Here is a 25,640-nt window from a genome sequence, read left to right on the forward strand (position 1 = left end):
AAGGATCAAAAACACAGAAATGTAACTTTTACCTTTTTTGCAAAGTAAAAAAGTGGAAAAGTTTAAACTAGATTAACTTCTGCACGTAAAACTAATGTAGTTTTCTTGAATTACATTCAAAATAACTACCTTCTTGCAATGAAGACCCAAGGCTAACTTTTTGGCAATAACAATGACAAAAGAAAAAAAAAAGAGCCTATATACAGTGCATGTTGCTTTTTTGTTATATTTTTTTTTCTAACAAAGAAAAAAGACAAATTCATATGTGAATCTCTTATAAAGATTGGGGATCATCTTCGATGTGCCATCCAGGAAAAGGAAAGAGGCAGCAGAGTGCGGAGTAGTAGACTGCACTAAATTAGCTGAAAAAAAAAAAAAAAAAAAAAAAAAAAGGATTTAAAGCAAGACAATAAAACATTTACAGATCAAATCTAATTTCACTCAAAATACATTCCTGCTCAAGAAAAAACTTCACTGTTGCTAACTTTTTTTTTTTTTTTTTGTTGACTAAGTTTCAACCAATGATTCCATATACAATGCTGTTATTTTTGTTTTATTTTACAGTATATCAAACCTCTTTGGGTTATTTAATGCAAAATCTAGTCATTTTGGAAAAAGGTTTTATGCTTCAAATTTTTAATATATTCAAATATTTATTCATGATGTTTGATTTGATTGTTTTTGATTTTGCAGAAGATGCAGAATTTTGAAAAAAGAAATGAAAAAATACCAATATTCAGTGCATATTAAGTCAGGAAGCCAGTATCTTCAGACAGCCTACTACAACTACCAGATCAAACTATCTACAACGGTGGGTGTTTTTCTGTATACATTTATGTAACAACCATTTAAGATTAATTTTTTTTACAAAAGAAAAAGAAAAAAAAATGGCATCATTCATTACACAAAACTTAAATGTTTTATGATATCTCAACCATCGTTCGATTATTTTATGCTTAATTACACGCTTTTTTGAATATGATTATTTTTTTACATTAATCTGAAGAGATTTTTCTTACATCTGATCTTTCAAAATGGCCACCCATTCAGTATTGACCAGGATTAATGTCACTTAACCTCAATGATTTAATGCCAACTGGTAATTATAGCCATATGTTATTGAAATATGAAGGTTGTTGAAGTATAAAAACAATGTTTTTCAACATAATTATTTTGATACTAATTTTATTTTTTGTCTTTTTAATTCATAAAAATGCCTAACATGCCAAAAGCAATCACGTGGATTATGACTATTATTCTTAACAGTTGTGTTATTGTGGGTACGACATTCATCCTAGGTGAGTTGAATCGGCTTACTCCAAAAGAGGAAGTGTCAAGGGAATATTAAATTCACAGGCAGTCCCCAGTTGCGTGTAATGTTTGGTACATTTTGATCAGGAAGCCAGTATCTTTAGACAGCCTGATCTGGTAGCACTAGATGCCCCAACAAGTATTACCACTCTGGGCCAAAATGAACCTAGAAGCAATGGTAACTAAGGGACAACTCCATATTTACCACAGCCCCCAAATGGGGCCTTACCAGTGGATGTCAAGATAAAGAAATCTTGAATTGTTTCATAACAATAAGTGTTATTAACAATTAAAAATAAGTAATTAGTAAATACTTACAAATCTTAGGTTAATATGAACGAACAGCGGGCACAACATAAGGACAATCTTGCATGTCCAATGTGTCATCTATAACTGGTCTGTAGGTTAAACTGACCTGAAATAAAAGACAATGATTAAAGAAAAGAAAAAGGCAATATTCAAAATAATATAACATTGTCTTTTTTTAGATAAATCTAAAGTTATTGATAAAATACCTAACAGGAAATGCTTTAAAAAAAAAAAAAAAAATGAATTAATTTTATTTATTGACTGAAATATTTTAACTCTTGTGAGAATTCGTTTTATTTAACTGACATTTTCAGCATATTATGAATGCATTTGATGCTCTGAAGGTACATGATACATAAATTCCTGGATCTCCCAAAATTATTATTTCTGTTTTGCTTGTTTTAAATCAAAATCATATTTTATAGTCAAAAATATGATAAATTTAATTATAATGGAAAAAGGCACTTGAGAAAGATTTTTAAAAAAAATGTTTAACTGGTACATTTTTTCTTCTTTTAAACAATTAATGAAAATATTGTAGATCAAATTTTCACAGTCAATCCATAATAATCAATATTATCACTAGAAATTGTTTGTTGGTCACTTATAGATTTTTTTTTTTTTTTAATCATTCAACAATATTAAATTACAGTTTAGCATGAAACATCTTGAGATGCTGAGCGTGTCAAAGGCATTTAAAAACACACAGCAATAGTCACATCGTTGTACTGGTTTCTGTTAGTACAACAATACTAACGTAATTCTATCCAGTAATTTTAAATTACTGGATAACATTACAAATACTATAGAAAATCAAAATTATGCTTCTACTTACTAATAATAATGCACATTTTAGAGTACTGAACAAAATTGACTAAATTTAGCATGAAGATATTTTAGATGTCATAGATGGAGATGGATTAAAATACTATTTAAATATATTATTTAAATAGTAGTAATAGAACTACAATAATTATTATTAGAAACACTATTGTACAGAATTGCAATAAATTTGGAATAAAGCGGTCTTGGAATGTATTAAAAAAGAAAATGTTTGCTAATGATTCATGGATAAATATTGCAAAGCTCCTAGTTTTCAGGAACATGTAAAAAGGCTACACACCCCCAACCAACTTCACCCCCTCAAAAATTTTTATGAATAAGAGTTCACAACAGAGCTACTGCAAAGACAGATAAGCTTATCTGCGAAATACCAAAGATCACTGTCGGAAAGGAATAAGGGACGGATGCTAAAAGTTTGAAATGTTGTCCATGGATACAAGATAAAAAAGCTGTCATTTGAGCAACTTCTTGGTGGAAATGAATTTAGTTTTAACAAAAATATTTGTTTTTAATATGAAAGTCTTACTTTTCCTGTTTTGATATCAATATCGCTGATCGTATGTTTTCTCCAATGTTCTTCAATTGGTTTCTTCACTTGGCCTTCCAAGGGTCGGCTGTAGTCATATTCATCGATACGTGTCTACAAACAGAAAACAGAAGTTATTAACGAATTTGTCCAAGTCAAAGTAAATTATCACTACGACTGACATTGCAAATTCATTTGCCAGACATCTATAACACTAAAACTCTAGTAATCGTGAAGATTTTAGATGGTCAGAAGAAAGGAGGATGAAAATAGAGCAGCAGCAACAAAAGAGAATAAGAATAAAAAGATAAGAAAATGAAAATGACTGGAGCACAAGCAATATATTAAAGACAAATGAAGGGCAATTGAGATAAAATATCTATCTTTATAATTGGGTCATGGTACTAAATGTAATCACTAATGAACAATATAGCAATGGTGACAATTAAAACGTTACATTTCATAATGAAATAAAAATAGGGTATGATGATACAATAGGGGTGTTGTCAAAAAAATAGTTTTTTTTTTTTTATTATTTGGTTGAAAAGAACGGATAGAGCTATTAGATTTACAGTTAGAGCAGCAGGATTATAGTTTGACAGAAATAGACAAGAACAGAGAAACAAACCAAAGCCTGCAATATTCTGACCTTGATGTATAATTCATCACTGTCAATCTCATAATTCAGGAGGAAAAAAAAACAAACGAGAAACACACCTGGAAATCTTCCCGTGCATGAGCTCCTCTGGATTCTTTTCGATTTTCAGCCGAATAAATTGTTTGCATTCCATTAATCATCAAGTTTTGTAATTCGAGAGATTCAATTAGATCTGTATTCCAAACTAAACCACGGTCAGAAATCTGGAAAAGAAACAGAAAATCACATTAACACAATGCGTCATGGCATATTAACATCTATATTGGCCACAGCGTTAGAAACATCTTGATAGATTAAATCATGGTTTTAATGTAATCATATCAAATTACATTTGATAAATAATAAAAAAGAATGTTCCAGAAACATTACACTTGCGTAATCTTTTTAAACTGCTAAAACCACAAGCAAATATTAATTCAGTTTTTAAATGTTATTTTAATTTTTACAAGCATGACAAAAATTTCTCTAAGAGTGTGGTCCTATTATTAGGCTATAGTTGGCTTTGAGGCAAACTTATTTGGTGACATACTGCTGTCAGTTAAATGTCAAATGACGTGTGGGGAAATTAGAGAAGAGTTTTTATAGACTGACATATTGTTTATATTTCAGAATTTGCATAAGACACAGTCTCTCGTAGAGGAAATTAGGCCTTAGAAGAGATGATCATGGGACAGGAAAACACAGCAGATAAACAGTAACAAGAAGCATCCGTTAAATTCAGATACTATCCTTTCCCTGCTAATTGGATGATGAGGGTTAAGTTAAAACCCAGTTTTAACCATGTAACAATAAGATATTTTGTTAGAAACAAATATGAAATTTATTGAAATGACTGACTGGGAGTTAGAATCAGGAGTCAGCAATTTTTGAAGGAGTCAGAGTTGCCTCACGAGTTGTTTTTTTTTCTATTTTTTTTCCGAACAAAAGGCACCTTTGATTAGAATCAGATAAATTACTTTTATTACCTTCAAATCATCCAACTGAGAATAAATTTCAGACATCACTTCACAGCCTTTCTTCAGAGTGTGACCTTCTCGGAATACAGCCGCATGGTTTTGCATGGCCTAAAGAGATTTGAAAAAAAAAAAAAAAAAAAAAAAAATTTTAATTAAAATAAAAAAATAATTTACAAAGTGAAAGGAAAAACTATTGCTCCAAGATCAGTGCAAATTATTTCTGGGAAAACGTTTCATTTGGAATCGATGTTTTGTTAAATTGAAAGCTTAGATTGGAAACTGAAACGTGAGGAGGAAGAAAAATGAAAAAGCTCAGTTACTTGTTGCTACCAAAATTATAAAATTCTCGAAGAATGACGAAACTGTAAAATATTTTTGACTCCTAATGTATGAAACAAATGAATTCGCCAATCATTTTTATAACCACCGGCTGTGCTAACAAACCAATGAAAACCTTCTAAAATTATTATAAAAATTGTCGAATTTTGGATTCAATCAGTTCACCGCTAACTACATCACGGACCGCATTTGATTCTTGGCCACCATCTTGGTTACTGCCAATTACACTCAGGATCTAATCTGAACTACGCCGCCATCTTTGTTCAACATAATGTCACAACACTTAACAGGTTATGCGCCCAGCCATCGTCTTTTCTTTGATGGATCGGAATCTAAATCTGAATTGTGGCAGGTACAATTTCTGGGATATCTAAAGATTCGAAAACTACACAAAGTGATACAATCTCCAACAGAGAATCCTAACAACTCCGAATTTCTCGAAAAGAATGCGACTGTTTTTGCAGAATTGATTCAATGCTTAGACGATAGAAGTCTGTCTCTGATTATAAGAGATGCCTTGGATGACGGACGGAAAGCATTGAACATATTAAGAGAACATTATTTATCAAAAGGGAAACCGAAAATTATATCACTATATACAGAACTAACGTCTCTGAAACATAACGAGGATGAAACTATTACCAACTACGTTATAAGGGCAGAAACAACCGCCAATGCCTTAAAACTCTCAGGTGAAATAAGCGATAGCTTGTTGATATCAATGATCCTAAAGGAACTTCCAGCAGATTTTAAACCATTTACAACTGTTATAACGCAAAAAGACAAACCCATAATTTTCAATGAATTTCAAGTGGCATTGCGCAGTTACGAAAAGACTAATCGTATGCTCGTGGACAATAATAACTCCAGCAATATTATTATGTTCAAAAATGCTTCTTGAAAACAGACACCAAATTACGCACCGCAACGTGTTCCCCAAAAGTAATTTCCCCAAGAAAAAGAATAAAATTCTCTGCTATAATTGTGGACAACCCAACCACAAAAGTTTCCAATGTTGATATAAAAGCTCTAAAATGGACTTCATAAAAAACGTTGAGAACTTTGAGGAAGAACATACATTTCTATTCACATGTAACTTTGACAATACCACAAACGGTAAAAATCTTGTAGACTGTGGTGCTACAGCACACGTTATCACCAAAGAATCTGATTTTATTAAGTTTGATTCAAACTTTAATTCACAAAGTCATTTTGTCTAACTTGCCGACGGTAGTCAAATAAATGATATAGTCTTGAAAAGAGGCGATGCTAAAATATCCCTAAAAATAATAAAGGTGAAATCTGTAACTGTATTCTAAAATAATGCTCTGTTCATATCTACATTTAAGCAAGACATATTTTCCGTGCAGGCTGCAACTAAACAAGGCACGAATATAAAGTTTGGCCAAAACAAGTCAAAATTGATATACCCCAATAGAACTGTATTTGACATTAAAGAAAATGGCCGACTATATTATTTAAAAAGTATGGTTCCCTCAAAAACTGCCTGTCACAACTTAGAAACCTGGCATAAAGTTCTAGGACACTGCAATACAGCTGATATTAAAAAAAAAAATTTTTTTTTATTACATTTTCACCCCAAACAAGGCACATTGCCACTTTGGTGTAGGGGGCTACTATCAGGGGCAACAACTACTGGGGTACTATGTTGGGATTTGGACAGCAAGATGTCAGTTCACGTTACACTTGAACTTCTCCATGTCAGTACAGTTGGGGAAGCAGGGACCTGGAATCGAATTCTAGAGTCTAGCGGTTCTGGGGAAGAAACTACTGGAGTAGAAAGATCTTTTACATCTAGGGATCTCTACTGTGTGGGGGTGGAATTTAGCTGCCTGTCGGGTTTGTCGAGGGTGTCTACGTCATGGGGGCACAAGTGTCTGCAGTTCACCTGAGCATTCACCATTAAAATACTTGTAGAACAGGCAGAGGGATGCAACGTTTCGTCGATGGGACAGAGGCTGAAGCTTAGATGCCAGTTCAGGGCCTATCAGATTGGCGACTCTCTTTTGAATCTTGTCTAGGAGTGAGAGACTAGTAGCAGATGCACCAGCCCAAATGTGACAGCAATACTCCATACATGGGTGAATGATGGCCTTATCGAGGTACAGGATACTTTCGGGTGTTAGTAGTTTTCTAGCACGGTAGAGAGAGCCTACCTTCCCAACTCATGTTTCCTGTGAACATTAAGCCAAGCAGTTTGAAAGATGTACTCTCAGATAAAGAGTCACTGGCCATTACTATTGGTGGCAGAGAAGGGTTCTTGTAATTATTGAAGGAAATTAGTTTAGTCTTGGCAGTATTGAATGTGACCATCCATTTCTGTCCCCATTCTACTACAGATTGGAGGTCATCCTCTAGTGTTTTTGCCATTTCTTTAGATATGTGTTCGATAGTTTTCCTGTCATGCCTGTTATAGAGTGTGGTGTCATCAGCATATATACCCATCTCAGAGGCAATTTTGTTGGGGAGGTCATTAATGAATATTAGGAACAATAGAGGTCCAAGGATAGACCCCTGAGGCACTCCTGCATTTATATCATTGTTTGGATGTACGACCGTTGAGGACAATCTGGATTTTTCTCTTATCTAAGAAGGATTTAATTATGTTAAGTATTTTACCAGTGATACCGTATGATTTAATTTTCCTGAGGAGACCCTCATGCCTACCCTGTCAAAAGCCTTAGGTATATCTAGAGCTACCGCTCTGCTCTCCCCTGCTTTGTGCAGTGAATGGTACATACATTCAGAGATTACAGTGAGGATGTCTGCTGTGGAACGGGCTTGTCTAAATCCATATTGTTTGTCAGTCAGTAGTTTAGCATCTGTAAGGTGACGGACTAGAGCATGGTTAATTATGGTCTCTAATATTTTGGCAAAAAATGGGAGGAGGCTAATGGGGCGATAATTTGATGGGTCAGTTCTTTTGCCAGAATTCTTGAATACTGGTACCACAGAAGTAGTTTTCCAACAACCCGGATAGTAATATTCATTAAGGCATTTGTTGTAGAGTTTAGAGAGAACTGGAGCTACTTCGGCTGAGCACTTTTTTAATAGCAGAGCTGGGATGAGATCGGGTCCACATGCTTTTGAAGTGTCAAGGTTTTTATGATAGCATGCACCTGAGCAGAGGTGATTTTTAGATCATCTAGCATGGCGTCTGTCCGCAAAGGAAAGTCGGGCAGGAGGTGGTTGGAAGGGTCCAGTGTGGAGTTTGAGACAAACTGACTGGCAAACATATTAGCCTTGTCAGTTGCTGAGCAAACAACCTCGTGATTGTTGGTTAGTGGCGGAATTGTTGATTGCCCATTATTTACCAAATGTAGTCGAAGGCATGAAAATAATACCTTCAGACGATCTCCCAAATTGTGATGTGTGTGCGCAGGGGAAAGTGACAAAATATATAAGCAGAACGCCAGACAAAAAAGCTACGGAAATTCTCTCACTTGTACATTGTGATTTAGTAGGTCCGATCAGCCCGATGGGGAGAAATAATCTAAGGTACATTTTGAACTTTATCGATGATTTTTCCGATTTAATTATAGTTTATTTTCTAAAAAACAAATCCGACACTATCCTCGCCACTAACAAATATTTAGCTGACATTGCCCCGTACGGCTCAGTAAAATGTATTCACTCAAACAATGGGACTGAATTTACTAGTAAAGACTTTGAATTTCTCTTAATTAACCAGCGTATTAAACACGAGAAATCTGCGCCGTATTCCCCCTTCCAAAATGGCACTGCTGAAAAAGTATAGCGAACCCTTTTTGAGATGACAAGATGCCTACTTATCGGATTGAAATTAACGCATAGTTTATGGACGTACGCTTTAATGGCAGCAGCATATATCAGAAATAGATCGTTCAATAAAAGACTAGGCAAGACCCCGTATGAAGCATTTTGCGGTGTAAAACCCAAAATGAACCAAATGCATATATTTGGTTCAGATTGTTTTGCATTTTTAGAAAATAACAGTAAACTAAATACTAAAAGCGAAAAAGGTATTTTCGTAGGTTATGATAAAAACAATCCAGCATATTTAATTTACTTTCCAGCTCAAAATGCCATAAAAAGGGTGAGATTGTTATATTTTGACGGTCGCTTATTATACTTAGATGATGAATGTTCTTTTGTTTCCATATTAACTATTCTTGTTAAGAAGGATAAGTCTTAAGTGTGATGAGAGTCTTATTATAAGTGATGTTGCATCTTAGAGAGAGTCTTATTACAGTGTTTGTCGTTGAGAGAGTTTTATTACATATGATGTTGTAAGACTCAGAGAGAGAGAGATGTTGTTGTAAGAGACTTAGAGAGATTGTTCGTTTATAACGATTCCTATATTTTAAATGTTCATTCCTTAGACGTGTAGAAGAAGAAAGCTCTTAGAATGATGAGATAGTGTTCACTGTTCAGACATTGTGTAGACATGAGATGTCGAGACGTGTATGTAATGACATTTTATAACACAGACATATAATAATAATTCACTTTACCTTTTTGTAAGAATCACAAACACAAGACAACGTTTTTATCAAAACACATAACGAATTTATTTCTTCATGACCGGCCGTGGTTTCCATCATCAAGAATTCAAAGCTTCACATTTTAGTTTCAAAGTGACGTCTCGCTTCCTAGACGTTCGAATTCCAAACTCCAGACCCTCTCTGAGTTTTTCACTGACTGTCTCTAACTAACTATCACTTCCTATATTGAGAAATCCATGCATCCCGGCCACGTGAGCAAAATTCACGTGTTTCAACATGCGCGACTTTGCACGTTTTTCCGACATTATGATTTCCCAATAACCTATTTTTTCTTTGATGTTTTTACAAAGGAATTCAACCTACATATCTAATTTATTTAACCAATATTTTATTATCCACATTCTTTCTAACAATTGAATAGTTTATTTATTATTTATTTCATCCGAATTAACAATTTACTGGACATTCCATTTAAACCTATTGTTCTTTAAAACTTATGTCCAGGGTTCGACTTCTGCTTTCTCTTATTTTCATTTTAACTAATCTCTCTATTTTTATACTTACATGAAAAGGGGACAGCCCTTATGTAAGAAGATGTGTAAAATTCAATGATACATTAAATTTAAAAAATAGCGATCCAGTGGATGAAAAACGTGAAGTATTACCTAGCATCTTAACTGATCACAATGAAAGCATTAATATGATAACAAGTACAGAACTACTGACAAAAATATTAACCAGACACATCGATACCCAATAAGGGATCGAAAAAGGCAGACTTCTTACAAATTGAAAAGATACAAGATTACGCAGTGGATTACTGTTACTCATTGAAAAACACACCAGAAAGTTATAACGAGGCGATTAATTCAGAAAATCAGAAAGAATGGAAACAAGCTATGTTATCCAAATTGAAAGCGTTATCTGAAAATAACACATACGAAATAGTGGTAAAACCAACAGATAAAAATATAATTTCTTTATGCTGGGTTTTTTCAAAAAAAAAAAAAAAAAAAATCACAGCTTCTAGCAGTGTAACTTTTAAAGCAAGATTTGTTGCAAAAGGTTTTTCACAAATTTCTGGAGTGGAATATTTTGCAACATTTTCACCAACAACGAATTTAACGACAATTAGAATTTTATTACAACTTGCCGCTCAATACAATTTAAAAATACATCAAATGGATGTAAAAAATGCTTATTTAAATGCTCCAATTGACTGTGAAATCTATATTTACCCTCCAGAGGGATTTAAAATGAAAAATAAAAATTGCGTGTGGAAGCTGAATAAATCATTATATGGACTAAGACAAAGTGCTCACAATTGGAATCTAACACTCCATAATTATTTAATAGAACAGGAATTCAAGCAATGTCCCGTAGACGCGTGTATGTATACCAAAATAAATTGTTGATTTTTTGGGGGGAGGTTGACGATATATTACTCGCCTCAAACTGTAACAACACTTTAAAAGATGTTAAGAATAAATTAAATAAAAAATTTAAAATGACCAATCTTGGACGACTGTCATGGTTTCTCGGTATAAAATTTACCTGTGAAAATGAAACTATAACTATGAACCAATCACGATACATTGAAAAAAATTCTGCTCAAGTTCGGAATGCAAAATTGCAAACAGCGTTCAACTCCCATCGAAATGGACATAAATAAAAATATAGGGACCGAAACAAAATCCATAGATAATCGATTATACAGGGAAATGGTAGGAAGCCTCATCTATTTGATGACCGCAACTAGGCCTGATATATGTTACACTGTAACAAAGCTATCTCAAAACTTATTGAAACCGACAATTAAGGACCTTAATCATGCAAAACAAATCCGTCGTTACCTAAAAGGAACCAAGGAACAATCTTTAATATTTAAAAAGTCTACATATCCTCTAAATTTAGTAGGATTTTCAGATTCAGATTGGGGTAACTGAGGATAGAAAAAGTATAATAGGGTATTGTTTTAGACTGTCAAAGACTGGATCTATGATCTCTTGGAAAACTAAAAAGCAAAAAATTGTTGCCCTTTCTACTTGTGAAGCAGAATTTGTGGCTCTCACTCATTCCGTGCAGGAAGCAATTTTTCTAAACACCCTTCTAAAATCTATTTTAAAACCAGATATAAGTAAAAAAACCTATAGTAATTCATTGTGACAATCAGAGCAATATCTTATTAGAAAATAATTCTATGATTCATCAAAGGTCGAAGCATATTGATATCAGATATCATTTTATAAGGCATGAAATAAGTAAAAAAGCTATTACTCTTACTCATGTGATGTCTGAGCATAATAATATAGCCGACATTTTCACTAAACATATAAAAAGAATAAAATTAAAACATTTTATAACCAAACTTTTTGGAATTTAATCATGAATAAATCTCTTTTCAGAAAGCCAAAAAGAGAAACATGAACAGTCGAAATCACACAAAAAAAAAAAAAAAAAAATGTAAATTATCCCGGGCACGACGTTAAACTGCGACCATTTCTATCTTACTAACCAAATTAACCAACTAATACCTAACATAATGTTTCCAGTTTTTGTTAAGAAAAAAAAAAAGTCACTTTTTAAAACCTTTTCTTTGTAAATTTCCTTTTTGTCAAATAATCTTTTGTATCATTTTTTTTTTTTTTGGCAAACAATTTTTTTTAAAAAAATGTATATTTGTGAATTATTGTACATATGTTTATATGCATTCGAAAAGTATTCTACGAGGGGCGTGCAATAAGTAATGCCCCTGACCCACTTCCAGTTGTCTGATCTAGCTGAAATTTTGCATGTGCAATGATTTATATCTCTACGGGTTATGTGGCAAATTACAGCCCTGAACTAATTGTGGTTTCTGTTTTACAGGTGTTTGAATGGAGTCAGGTGTGAAATGGAGCCTGTTGAATGTCGAGCAGTGATCCGGTTTTTGTATTTCAAAGGATGCACACCACAGGAGACTTTTGATGAAATGAGAGAAACTTATGGTGATAATGCCCCATCATATGACCTTGTAAAACGCTGGCATCGTGAATTCAAACATGGCCGGAAGTCTATGGAAAAAGCTCCCAGACCTGGTTGCCCTTCTGCCATTGATGAGGCATCTGTCCGTCAAGTTGAGGCTGCCATTTTGGAAGATCGGCGCATTACTATTCGCCAAATAGCCCAAGATGTCAAGATTAGTACAGGGTCTGTGGAAACTATCATTCATGACTATTTGCATAAGGTGTCTGCCAGATGGATTCCCAGGTTGCTCACCATTCCAGAAGCGAGAACGCGTCAAGTGCTCGGGGATAAATTTGGAGATGTGGCTAGAAGATGAGTAGAAAGTTTTTCAAAAGACTGATTACACAGGATGAAACCTGGGTCCATCATTATGATCCAGAGACCAAAGCCCAGTCAATGAAGTGGAAGCACTTGGACTCACCACCTCCAAAGAAGGCAAGGGTGCAGCACTCCGCTGGCAAGGTCATGCTCACAGTCTTCTGGGACCAGGACGGAGTAGTGATGACAGATTTCCTGGCAAAGGGTACCACAATTACAGGAGCCTATTATGCTTCACTTTTGAGGAAATTAAGGGAAGCTATCAAAATCAAGAGGCGGGGAAAAATCAGCAAAGGTACCCTCCCCTCCTGCAGGACAACGCTCCGGTCCACAACTCGCATGTCGCCAGATCAGAAGCACGGGCGTGTGGTTATGAAATCCTCCCCCATCCTCCCTATTCTATTTACACACAATGACACTTGTGCCTCAATTAGAGCCAACACTCCTGACATCATGAAACCAAAAAAATAAAAAATAAAAAATGGTCTTCAAAAGTCTAGATATCAGCATGATAAATTTTACTGTTATATCAACTTTAATTACAGAGGAAAGAGGTCACATGACTACAATCCTTAAAAACTTTGTTGCTGGAAACTTGGATCATTTGAAGTCATATGAAAGAGGGGAACCATGGCCTACTATAATAATATGTATAGTAGGACATGGGGGCACTGGAAGTTTGCAAAGCCATCTAAACCATTGTGCAGCTGCTCATGGACTAGGCACATTGAGCATCTAATTAGAATTTTCTTTTGTTTTAACAAAGATTCTCTTAGTTTTCTTTTCAAACAATTACAGGAAGTAGAGAATAATGCTGATATTATACCTATTTGCTACCTTCACCATGAGGATAAACGTTGTCAAGAGAGTGTAAGAAACTGTGTTAGATTTATTTTCGAGGGGAGTAATACAGGATAAAACCTTTTGAAAAGAAAATTTATTCCTTAGTCCTTTCTATGCCATTGTAATTCCAACTTGAGCAATGCTAATAATCCTGCTAGTATACATATAATTTTAAAATTCAAAGAACGTTTTTACATTTATATAACTACTATTAGAAGTATGTCTACTATATAAAAGGTCTTCATGTATGTCGAGCTAAAACTACAAACATTCACAAAGTTAATATTTTCTTGATCAACATTGATCCTGATAAATATCTAGAATTTCGAAAAAAATAAATGTTCACCCTTTGATTCTAAATTGTGTAGAGATTTTTTTTTTATTATTGGATTGTTTTCAGCCATTTAATGTACTAGCTAGAGGGAAGTAACTGATTTTTTTTTCAAGGAGTTATTTCCCTTAGACAAACTCGTTCCTCAAGAAATCTTTAAAAGTGTGTGTGTACGTCCAAAGAAAAGAATATGCTGAGCAAAAAAGCAGTGGGTAGAAAGAGGGAGAGGATTGAAGTTTTAATAGAAATATATGTAACTTTTGCCCTGAGTGACGCTGAATTGCCCTGCTAATTTAATATAAATGTTTCAAGTTATGGATGCTCCAAAAAAAAAAAAAAAAAAAAAAAAAAAAAAAAAATAGATAAATTTTTATGGTGTCATTTTTAACCTATATATTTTATTTTTAAAATTAAAATGAGACAGATCAGAACGATTGTCAAATAGTGTGAATATTGATCATGCTAGACATGAAAAACAAGAAAAAAAGACTGTCAAAGGATTTTTTAGCAACAAATTATAGAAGAGGATATAATCATAATAAACCTGTGTTTGACCAAACAGGTCATTGGCAGTCTAGTAAAATAAAAAATAAAGAATTAAAAAAACATATTAGTCAAATTCAATCTATCACACATCTTTGAAATAGAAATTGGACAATACCTTTTGCATCTTCAGGCGTAACTCAGCTGTGGATATACTTCCATTGGCATATCGTAGCCGATCAAGATTGGCAACAGATTCTTCCCCAGCATTCTAAACAAAGGTAAACAGAAAAAAAATGAAAATTAAATTAACATAAATCAAAAATTATTAATATTACGAGATAAGCAATCACAAAAGGTTTAATGGCATAGTAATATTTCCAGGTTATTTCATACTAAATCCAGTCGTTTTTGTATAAAATTTTATGTAAAAATCTTCCAATATTTATAGATTAATTATAGATTAATGTTTGAAATAATTTCTATTTTATCCATAGATTGTGTCTTAACAGGTACTGAGAATAATGGCAACAAAAAGGGGGGCTTCATATGCTTGAAAGTTCCCAAATACGAGCCTCACCATCAGGTGTCAGGAGTGGGTTGGAGTAGATTTAGAAAGTTGAGATATAGGGTAGTTAGAAGAAAAGGGGAAAAAAATTATAGAAAAAAATGGTAGAAAAAATGGCAAAAATAGATATCCATGGTGTTGTGAGGCTAAGAACTTGCCTAATAGTTTCTACAATAGTGTTACAAAAACTGTTTTTTATGATAATAAAACAGAAATGAATTAAAGGACAAAATAACTGAGTAATGTTGAAGAAAATGAAAATGAATATTTCACTTTGATTTTCAATCAATTTTAATCATCTTTTATAAAATTAAGTTTTATGTATAAATTGAATGTTAATATACACACACGCACACTTATATTCTATAAGGAAAATTATCAATATGTGACCCCTATTTTTTTTTTTTTTTTTTTAATTTTTTTTTTAAAAAACAAAATTTTCTTGTTAATAACAGAAAAATAAATTACACTTTGAAAATTCAAGAAAAATCAAATTTCTATTCTGTCATTATATAATTCCATTTCCATAGATATAACTTGTCTTTTTCACATTTTTTTAGAACTAATGTGGCTTTAAGCAAAGCAAAGTTTAAGATGCACCCCTTCCCTGCAAAAAAAAAATAAAAAATAAAATAAAAAATAAAATACTCGATTTAAGACAATTTTTTTAATTACTATGTTTTATTGCTAAATCTAGAATTTAAGAAAAGGTGTCTTCATAAAATAAAAAACTTAATAAAAGTGAACAATTTAGCAAATTAATGCTTGGTCGACATCGAGGGAAGTAACTTGTAAATTAGCCGAGTGCTTCCCCCTTGCACCAGAAAACAATAATTATGGGATACACCAGTGGTGCTCAACCTTTTTTTACTCATGGACCCCTTTTCCCTTCTTTTTATCTTGGTGGACCCCTTCATAACTATTGGTCATAAGACAATCTTCTATTTTTCACTAATATACATTTTGAGGTTTTAATAATCAAAGAAATATTATATAATTAAGATTTATTTTTAAATGAAAACTAATTTAATGCAAATAAAATATTCTACAACTATAATAATTATAAGTAATAATAATAATTCTGTGGACCCCCAGAAATATTCCATGGACCCCTTGGGTCCATGTGTTCCCCGGTTGAGAACCCCTGAGAAAAACAATGATTGACACTACAATTGTTGATCACATCTCCTATATTTCCACATCATAAAATAGAGGATATAATAAGTGGTTATGCTATTTATTATTTATTCGAGTTTAAAGTTTTTATTTAATATAAATGGGTTCTTTACTCATGAATCAACGTTTATCAAAGCCAAAAGCCACTAAAGTATAAGTGCTAATGAGACTGTCAGTTGGATGAAAGGATTAAAAAACGATAGATGAAATGGACAAAATTTGATTAAGAGGAATAGCTTTGGCAGGTATTTATTGACATTGGTTTGATTGTTTTGTTTTATGGCATATCAACTCTCTTCATCTGAATCTGGTCATTTTGAAAAATGTTTTTATGCTTCAAGTTCTTTATGTTTTCAAATATTTATTCATGATGTTTTATTTGGTTATTTTGTAGACAAAAAATGTTTGTTTTTGCATAACATGATTGAGTTTTATAAAGGGGCAAAAAAAAAAAAAAAAAACAATAGCATCGATGTTTAATGCATTTTAGGTCAGGGACCCGGTATCTTAAGACGGCCTAATCTGGACTTGAAGACAATCATGTTGTAATCTTCTAGGAAGCAATACTACAATAGCATGTTTCAAAGATGGGAAGAAACTGTTCATGGAAGTTGTTTAACAATACAAAGAAAACTTCTTTGCAGTAATAGTAATAAAACGAGTTCTTGCTGTGGATTGTAGCTTAGTGGAGCACCTACCATGGAAATGAAAATAGAGTAAAGACTAGCAGCATCTTTTCTGTGAGGATAGGGGTTGAGAGAAGAGATTATATCCTACTAGATTGCGAAGTCAATGAAATGAATCAGATAAATCTAATTCGAATTTATTTTAGATAAAAAATTTTAAAACTGATATCATTCATATATAATAGATAATAACTGGTATCATTCATATATAATATATAGAATTTAACTCAAACAATCGTGTGATAGTTTTCAATGATGATTACAATAGAGTTCATAATCTCACCTGTGAGATCTGGCCAATAGGATCACCTGGTTTATTTTCCTCAGCAATGGTGTTGGCACAAGCTCTTCCAAAGACAACCAAATCCAAGAGAGAATTGGCACCCAAACGATTAGCCCCATGCACAGAAGCACAAGCAGACTCTCCAGATGCATACAGACCTGGTACAACTGTGTCTCCTTTTTCTGGATCAAACTTGATCACCTGTAATGAAATTTGACAAAGAAAAAAAAAGTTTCAATTTAAAAAATAGAAACATGCCAGGAATGTCTCTTCTTAATGCAATATTTTAGTGGATCAGAAATAATTCTAAATGATGTGTTTTATACTTTTAATATTTTTTTTCTTTAGATGGCTTTCCACATGGTAGGGACATCTCTAGAGAAGATCAAAAATTGCCTTATAACTGATTTTGAATAGCATTTGCTCACAACATTGCGTTCATAATTGCCCTCTATTGCCTCCACAATAGAGGAGTTACAATCATTGAGAGTATCTATGAGAAAACTGACCACATTCAGTCTTCTCATCCCTTGGCTAACATTCACATTTGTGAAAACTTTAACATTCACAATGTTGAATGGATAGCCCACTCAAAGAAGATGGATGATGAAAGGGAGCCTGTCATGATTTCTTCAGGACTTATGACTAGGGCTATGACAACAGCATATTCTTTTCATTGTTTTGACTCAAGTAAATATCCGACACAGCTAGACACAGCTAATCAACCGAAACCACATCACTCTATATAAAAGCATATAAAGATATCAACAGATACACACTCAAGTCAATACAATGAAAAGAATATGCTGTTGTCCTAGTCCTACTTATGACCTAACAGATTGTTCACAGATCCACCCATGTGCCTGACTGACAGACACTATGCTAGTCTTTTTATCTTAATTGAAAAAAATAAATAAAATGAAAGTCATGATATATTAATTTTTTTTTCTTTATTTGTTTAAAAAGAAAACCAAACTCAACTTGAATAAAATATATAACTAAATATATAGATCAGGTTCTCTTAAATATTTCATCAGATAGACCACAAAGATGCTCTCATAAGTTCATATAGTTTGACTACTATTTTTTAATAAATGCCACTTATTAATTTTTTTTTTTTTTTTAAACTTGATTAGATATTTTTTGTTTTTTAATTTTTTGGGGGGGAAAGAAAAAAGTATCTATTAGATTTTGAAATCTAGTCAGTTCAAAGAGAGTAATTAAAACTGTGTTCCACACTCAGATATCTTAATTATTCTAAAGGTTATGATTACCTCCGCTTTATTCTTTCAAGTAGTTAAACCTAATGATTCCAACCTATCCTTATAATTGAGATCATTAAATCCTTTTAACTCGGTCATTTTTATTTGTGAGCCTAATTTTGATATGACATTCTTAACCTTAAAATGGAAGGTGTTACAGGAGAAAAAACAAAACATTTCTATCCATATGAATATACAATATGTATTTTGAGTTATAAGCCATTTTAGTTTTAGAAGAGAAATGTTCTTCCAAACAAAATCGCAATATTAATCCAGAGAAGCTTTGAATTGTAAAGGCTTGCAACCGGAAATAAAATGTAGAGTTTCCAGTAAGTAGATGATTTAAAGAAGTCTTGAATTGTAAAGCTTGCAGACAAAGAAGAACAATGGAGTTCCTTCCTGTGTGAAGATGAAGCTATGTGCAGGAATTCTAAAAGATTCAGTATATTTTACAAAGGGATTCCGGTTTCGTAATGGTTGGTAGCAGAGCATGGTTCCATCTGATTGGTCAGTTCATATAACCCATGTTTATAAATAGAACCTTCTAATTTTTTATTATCATACTCTTATTTATACCAAAACATTGCAGTAGGTTTATTTGTATTGAAATACTTATAGGATATTACATTTAAAAACGTGAGATTTGATAGGAATTATGCCTGTGCACATCATCTTTTGTCTTACAAAATAGTCACGACAGGAGCAGGAAATTATTTTTAGCTTACATCTTAAAGAGACCAAAGAGAAATAAGAGCAATTTCTTCAGGTGCCAAGGTTGATTTTTCTATATTGGGATGCTATAATCAAATGTATAAAAGGATATTGTTTTTTGAGAATAAGGAAAATGGAATACCTGTCCTTTAAAGTTTGTTGGGATACCTCCCATGTTGTAATGCACAGTAGGAAGTACTGGGATGGGTTCACGAGTTACGTCTACTCCAGCAAAAATCATGGCTGTTTCAGAAATTCCAGGCAGACGAGCTTTGAGGACATCTGGCGGAAGATGTGATAACTGTAGATAGACATGATCCTTTTCAGGACCAACACCCCTGCAAGACAAACACAGCAATTAGTATAAAATTACTTTTTATGAAAAAGTTTAACATTATAAATATTAAAATTTAGAACATGGACATTTATTTTTAAACATCAAATTCTTTTTAAACATGTTTATTTGAGAATATTTTGTTTTGTAATTTTGTTTAATCAATTGGAAGACTCATACTTTCCCCTCCAAACTAGAACCATCAAGTTCTAATATATGACATTATTACTCTAAATTAATATTTTCTTTTGTACTCATGACGTTCACTCGAGAACATAGGTTAATGGGTTTGCCGAGTAGACAGCAAAACAAAACCCCAATGATTGGAGATGATGCAGTATTTGAATATCTAAGTAGGCGGCTCAACAAAAATTGTTAACATTGAATTTGAAAACAACATGTAAGCAACCTCATGGTAATGTGTTCCACGAACAGATACTTTTTGGAAAGCAGCTCTGCTATGAATCTACAATTTAGCTCCATGTATACATAGGAATAAAGGAAAATTATTCACAGTAGTTTAAGTTAAACAAGTTTTTGTTAATGTCTTACAGGAATTAAACACAGATTGGAGCTCAGTTGAGCACTTTCCATGGAAATACCAATAGAGTAAAGAAAGGCTAGCAAGGTTTCTTCTGTGAAACAGAAACTGAAAGAAAGAAAATAGATCTTGTAATCTGTTAAGTCTGGAAAGTACTCCGAGCAGTACCTCCCCAAATGTGGAAACAGTAATTCATCTTTGGATGTATTCAACTCTTACATAGGTAAAAGGATTGCATCAGGAGCGAGATATTTTCTGTTAAATGATCAAACTATTGTTCCAGCAACAGATTTGTACATACGTCTTCTACTTTAGATCTGGAATGTAAGAAAATCAATCCTAGAAGCTTATCAAAGAAAGGGGTTTCTTCAAGGAGAGGGTCGTCTTTTTTCAACCAGGGCAAAGTGAGGATCTGAGAATCAGTGGTTAAATGATAGCTTTATTTTAGATATATGAAAAGTAGTAGGTCACTTTGCCACACACACACACACACTTTGCACCATATGCTTAATGTTAAAAGAGAGAATCAGAAAGATCTTGATCAATGTTTTGTTATCTGTATAAATATGAATAAATGATCTTAGAATGCAATTTGAGAAATCATTAATAGAATATTAGGAAGATAAGAACTTCATTATATATTTCAAATATTACTTAATAGAATTATGAATGATGTGATGTTTAAACTATAGCAACACAGACAATTTTAATGGATCAGATTTATAGGTGAACAACCTGGATGAGGAAGGGTGCTTTGTGCACCTCGATATAAAAAAAGAACAGGGTAGCAGTCCTAATATGTAAATTGAAATAAAATAAAAGCTTTTTACATGGTGTATGATTGTAAAAAAAAAATAAATAAATAAAATACAATTATAATTAACAAAAAATTAATTATTTGTAAATAAGCGTTTCGAAATTATTTAATGAATGTTTGATAAATAAGTTGAATAAGTCGTTTTTGTGAAAAGAAAGATAACTTGTATACATTTTTCACAAGTTATGTCCCCTATATTTGCATCCCAGTTTTCAGAAGTAGATTTTCTAAAATGGTGAGGATATCGGTTTATTGGCTGTCATTACTTGTTGGAGAATGCATACGAGACTTTCAGAATATTTCTTGGTCCCTCCAACAAAAGGAGGGTGGACCTATAAATTCACCCTTGTCCGTCCACTTTTCTCAATAAATTTTTTTTAATTTTGCACAAACATTAAACATGATACGAGTAAAAAAAAGTAATAGAACAGATTTTCCGGGAAAACTCCGGTTGCTTCCCCTAGGTGCCTTTCGGGTTAAAATAGCTAAAATTGACACTTTTGTGATTATTAAAAAAAATTGACACCTTGGATTTTTATAAAACTTTCTGAAAAGTTGTAACTAACTGATTTCTATATGATTTTGTCTATACTTTGCGATAACTGTTAGGTGTGCCCCAGGGGCTTTTTTAGGGCTAATAAAAACACTATTTTTGGAACTATTTTACCATATTTGTCCAAAATTTTCTGTGTATGTCTTTAGCAGTTTTGCATAATGCTTAACACAAATTTAAGCATGTTAAGGCCTTGAGGACTTTTGGGGCTAAATAGGGGGGGGGTGATGGACTTAGTCATTTCTTTTTTTGCATGGTGCAGAACTCAAATTTACATATGTTAAGGGCTAAAACTGCATCGTTTACTCATTTTCACCAGGATCTGACGTCCCCTGGGGACGTTTGGGGTTATTTGGGCCGAACAGTCATTTCTTTTATGCCTTGTATACTATGCACTCACGGGGGACCATGCATGCTTCACTTGTTTTTTTGAAAATGTCAGTGAAAACCATTTTGTTTTATACATTGCAGAATATTACTTAATTAAAGAAAAACCTACGATGTATATGAACATAGCTAGGTGCTTGTCATGTTATTTACGTACTAAGGAGAGTTCTCAGAGTCAACACCTTTGTCCACAATTGATGAAGGAGCAAATAAAAACTAAAGCAATATAAGGTTAACTTTTATAATAGGATATGAACATAGAAGTAAGACAGTACACAATTTGAGTAGTTAACAGATTTCATTGGAGCAAAATTTTGTGTACAATTTGGTGATGTAGAAAATGTACAAATCATAGATGGAACCTCTAGGGTTCGGAAACATGGACACTTTCTCAAAAGTTGGAAACACGTCTGAATGGTACATATAATCGCCTTCTCATTGAGAAATCTCTCATGGAAGATCCATTCAACCAAACAGCAAATCTATGGTGAACTTCCATTTGCATCATCTATTGCCAAAGCAAGCCATCGCTTTAGAGCAGTAAATGACATTCCTTCTCTACTTCTGTAAAAGCCACTCCAAAAGTAAAATGCTCACATAAGGGATGCAAATGTTGGGAGGTGGAACCTATAAGCAGTCACGTGGGACCATAATATCTGGCGTGAAATCTATCATCTCAATTACAATCAAAAGATGATGATAGGTAAGACCTTTCTAGAATGAAAATCTATCTAAAAAAATTTTAAATGATATTATTAAAAGGAGGGTATTAAATGAAAATCTATCAACTGACCTTCCCTCTCTGATTTCAATAGTCATGGCTCGAGAGACAACATCTCGGGAAGCCAAATCCTTTGCATTGGGAGCATAGCGTTCCATAAAACGCTCACCTTCACCATTCAGAAGATAGCCACCTTCTCCGCGGCATCCTTCAGTGATAAGGCAACCAGCACCATAAATACCTACAAAAAGAAAAATAAGCTTAATATATTGGGATCTTACTGATCAACACAAAATTGAAGAATACATTTCTCTATATCTAACTAAATTGTAGATGATCTGCATATTTGCAGGCAAAATTACATTGTTACATCACACTGCAAAGAGGTTAAAACTTAAAAATAATTTTATTTTTATATTTAACCCAAGTTTACCTTATAAAGGAAATTTGTAGAAGACAATATAATGCAGATGTGAATGATTATAGGTACAAACTGAAGCAAATTAAGACATAACAGTGGAATAAATCATGCACCTTTATTAATATAATGTATATGTATTTTTATACAGGGTGTCCATAAAGTCCGTGTGCACTTTAAAAAATTTATAACTTTATTTGTATTTGCAATAAAAATAATCTGTAAAATGGATTTGAAAGAAGTAAATCTATATATATAGGCCACCTTTGTACTTCCTTGCAGCTGCATTCCAAAATTTAGGATTAGTTTAGGCATGAATTCTATATACAAGATGCAATTTTCTCACCTGTGGGATGAAATTGTACAAATTCAAGATCTTCATTGCCAAGACCAGCTCTGCTCACCATTGCTGTACCGTCACCTGTGCAGGTGTGAGCCGAAGTACAAGAGAAATAAGTACGACCATAACCTCTTAAAGAGAGAAAAATAAATGAATGTTTCAATTTTATAAGCATCTTACTTGAATTTATGTTCAAGATTAATCAAAAACAGAGTACCGAATCTGAACATGATTTTATTAACGTTTTTATTTCCTTGGTTTTAAGTTTTGAAAAATTTGAGAAATCCTATGTATGGTGCTTATCCAGAATGCTCCTTATATAAAAAAAAAAAATCTGCATCATGTATATACTCGTGATGGAAAGAAAATATTCTACACCAAAAATCATGTAAATTGATCAAGTAGTTTTATTGTTAAATGAGAAAATAAAATTTGTTGGCAAATGAATAGCAGTGATATTGCAACACCATCTTGAAAACAAGGGAAATAATTCCAAATAATTCAAACTTGCAAGATTTTAGAAACCTATGTTTAACATTAAACATTAGAAAAACTTAAAATTCAGATTTTCTTCATAAAGATAAAACTACTTGACCAAATTGCATGATTTTTGGAATACAATATTTTCTTTCTATCACAGGGACTAGATTTTTTTTTTAATTTTTGTTTTTTTTTAATATAGGGGTAATTCTGAACAAGCACGAATGGTTTCAGCTAGTAAACAACATATCTATTTAATGTTTGATAAAAGAAATTTTTGCTTACAAAAGTAAATTTTTTGCTTAATACATTAAATTTAACATGAAAAGTCATTTTTATTAATTATGAAAAGTCATTGTTATGCAGATAAAACATAAGAGATATTGAAAAAAAAACGCTATGAAGATATTTTTCTTTTCAGATGCTTTCACACATTTTACATGCCTAGAAAATAAAACTATTAAACCAGACAGTTATATGAGACAAGGAGAAAGAAACAACCTTAGAAGTTAGGGTGCCTAATTGTGATGGGTTAAATACAGCTGAGAAGGAAAAATTCCAAGATGTTATGTATAACATAAAAAGAAACTGGAATCTTAGGAAGATCTTTATCATTCGAGTAATTATAGGAGATACCTAGACTCATGAAAAAGAATTTCAAAAACTAGCTGACAATTATACCCGGTGATTCAAGTGCAAGAGAGACACAGAAAATTTTGAAAATTTTTTTTTTTTTTTACACAGTGATCACCACTTATCAAAGCCCGGAAGCCACTCAGGGATAAGGGTTATTGCAAGTACATTACGAGTACATTATGTTAATTTATAAATACAGGCTTTTATATTTTTAAGTTGTAAAATGATTTAACAATTTAAAAACAAAGATGTTTTTCCAGGCATGTGAGAGAAAAAAAAAAAACAATCAAAATTGGGGGTGGAGGGGATAATCAGTACTTACCCTGTGGAAATGACAGTATTTTTAGCCCAAATTCTGTGGATCGATCCATCTTCTAGGCAGAGAGCAATCACACCTCGACATTCTCCATCTTCCATTATGAGATCCAAAGCAAAATATTCAATAAAGTATTGCGTCTCGTACATTAAAGACTGGAAAAAAAAATGTTGAATATAAAAGAATATAAATAAATTTTATATTTGATCCTATTTTGATAAAGTTATACTCAATATTACAGATCAAGTATTAATATAAGACAAGATACTGTGATGAAAAATAAAAATTTACATTAATTCACCAAATGTTCAAAAGCAATGGAATATAACAAAAGATTTTTATCCTTATTCCATGGAGTTTCAAAAATTAGCGATTTTTCTTCAGACAAAATATCTAGCAAAATAAAAGTATAGAATTACTAGTTAACATGAAACTGAAACTTTTGAAAATTGCAATGATCTATGCTTTTATTTTGCTAGTTATTTTCTCTGGTGAAAAGGCTATATTTACATCATTTATTAATTCATCGAATATTCAAAACCAAAAATACAATGAAAATTTTTTATCTTTATTTCAGTTTCAAAATCTTGATTTTGTTTTTGACTTTGCAGAACATGATTAAGTTTTGCAACAGAAAAGAAAAAAAATAAAACAATAACATCAACATTTAATGTATTTTAGGTCAGGAAGCCGGTATCTTCAGTCTGATCTGGTAGCATCTAGTAGGAGGAGAGATAAGTAGATGAGGTAGCTCGATTTTATAACAAGTTGTTAAATTCTTGAGACGCACACACTTTCTACAGCCAAGTATTTCATAAAGTCTTAAAGAAGACCTTTTCAAAATCTTTTTTTTTCTTATTAAAAAAAAAAAAAAAAAAAAAAAAAAACATTGAGAATGAAGTCTCTAAATTGTAGGCCATAAAGAGGATACCCTCTTTCCAAATCAAGCCAAGTGACAAAAAATAGGATGTAAAGCATTAACA

The 25,640-nt window shown here is 32.6% G+C and overlaps 1 protein-coding gene across 1 annotated transcript in view; it reads right to left on the reverse strand.

Moving 5' to 3' along the window:
* Positions 1–201: 201 nt before the first annotated feature.
* LOC145279671 (succinate dehydrogenase [ubiquinone] flavoprotein subunit, mitochondrial-like) overlaps positions 202–25,640 on the reverse strand; it is a 42,260-nt gene continuing 16,821 nt past the window's right edge. Inside the window, exons 6-16 of the mRNA XM_080130935.1 lie at positions 24,664–24,812; positions 23,232–23,356; positions 22,540–22,708; positions 19,257–19,452; positions 17,142–17,342; positions 14,607–14,699; positions 4,613–4,711; positions 3,707–3,850; positions 2,990–3,103; positions 1,630–1,726; positions 202–362 (exon numbers count right to left, since the gene is read on the reverse strand). Coding sequence (XP_079987061.1) covers positions 1,640–1,726; positions 2,990–3,103; positions 3,707–3,850; positions 4,613–4,711; positions 14,607–14,699; positions 17,142–17,342; positions 19,257–19,452; positions 22,540–22,708; positions 23,232–23,356; positions 24,664–24,812 — 1,377 coding nt within the window. The 3' untranslated portion in view covers positions 202–362; positions 1,630–1,639. The remainder of the gene's footprint in view (positions 363–1,629; positions 1,727–2,989; positions 3,104–3,706; positions 3,851–4,612; positions 4,712–14,606; positions 14,700–17,141; positions 17,343–19,256; positions 19,453–22,539; positions 22,709–23,231; positions 23,357–24,663; positions 24,813–25,640) is intronic.

The sequence above is a fragment of the Euprymna scolopes genome, chromosome 7, assembly GCF_053919585.1.
Source record: "Euprymna scolopes isolate OS-2025 chromosome 7, ASM5391958v1, whole genome shotgun sequence".
In the NCBI taxonomy this organism is placed as follows: Eukaryota; Metazoa; Mollusca; class Cephalopoda; order Sepiida; family Sepiolidae; genus Euprymna; species Euprymna scolopes.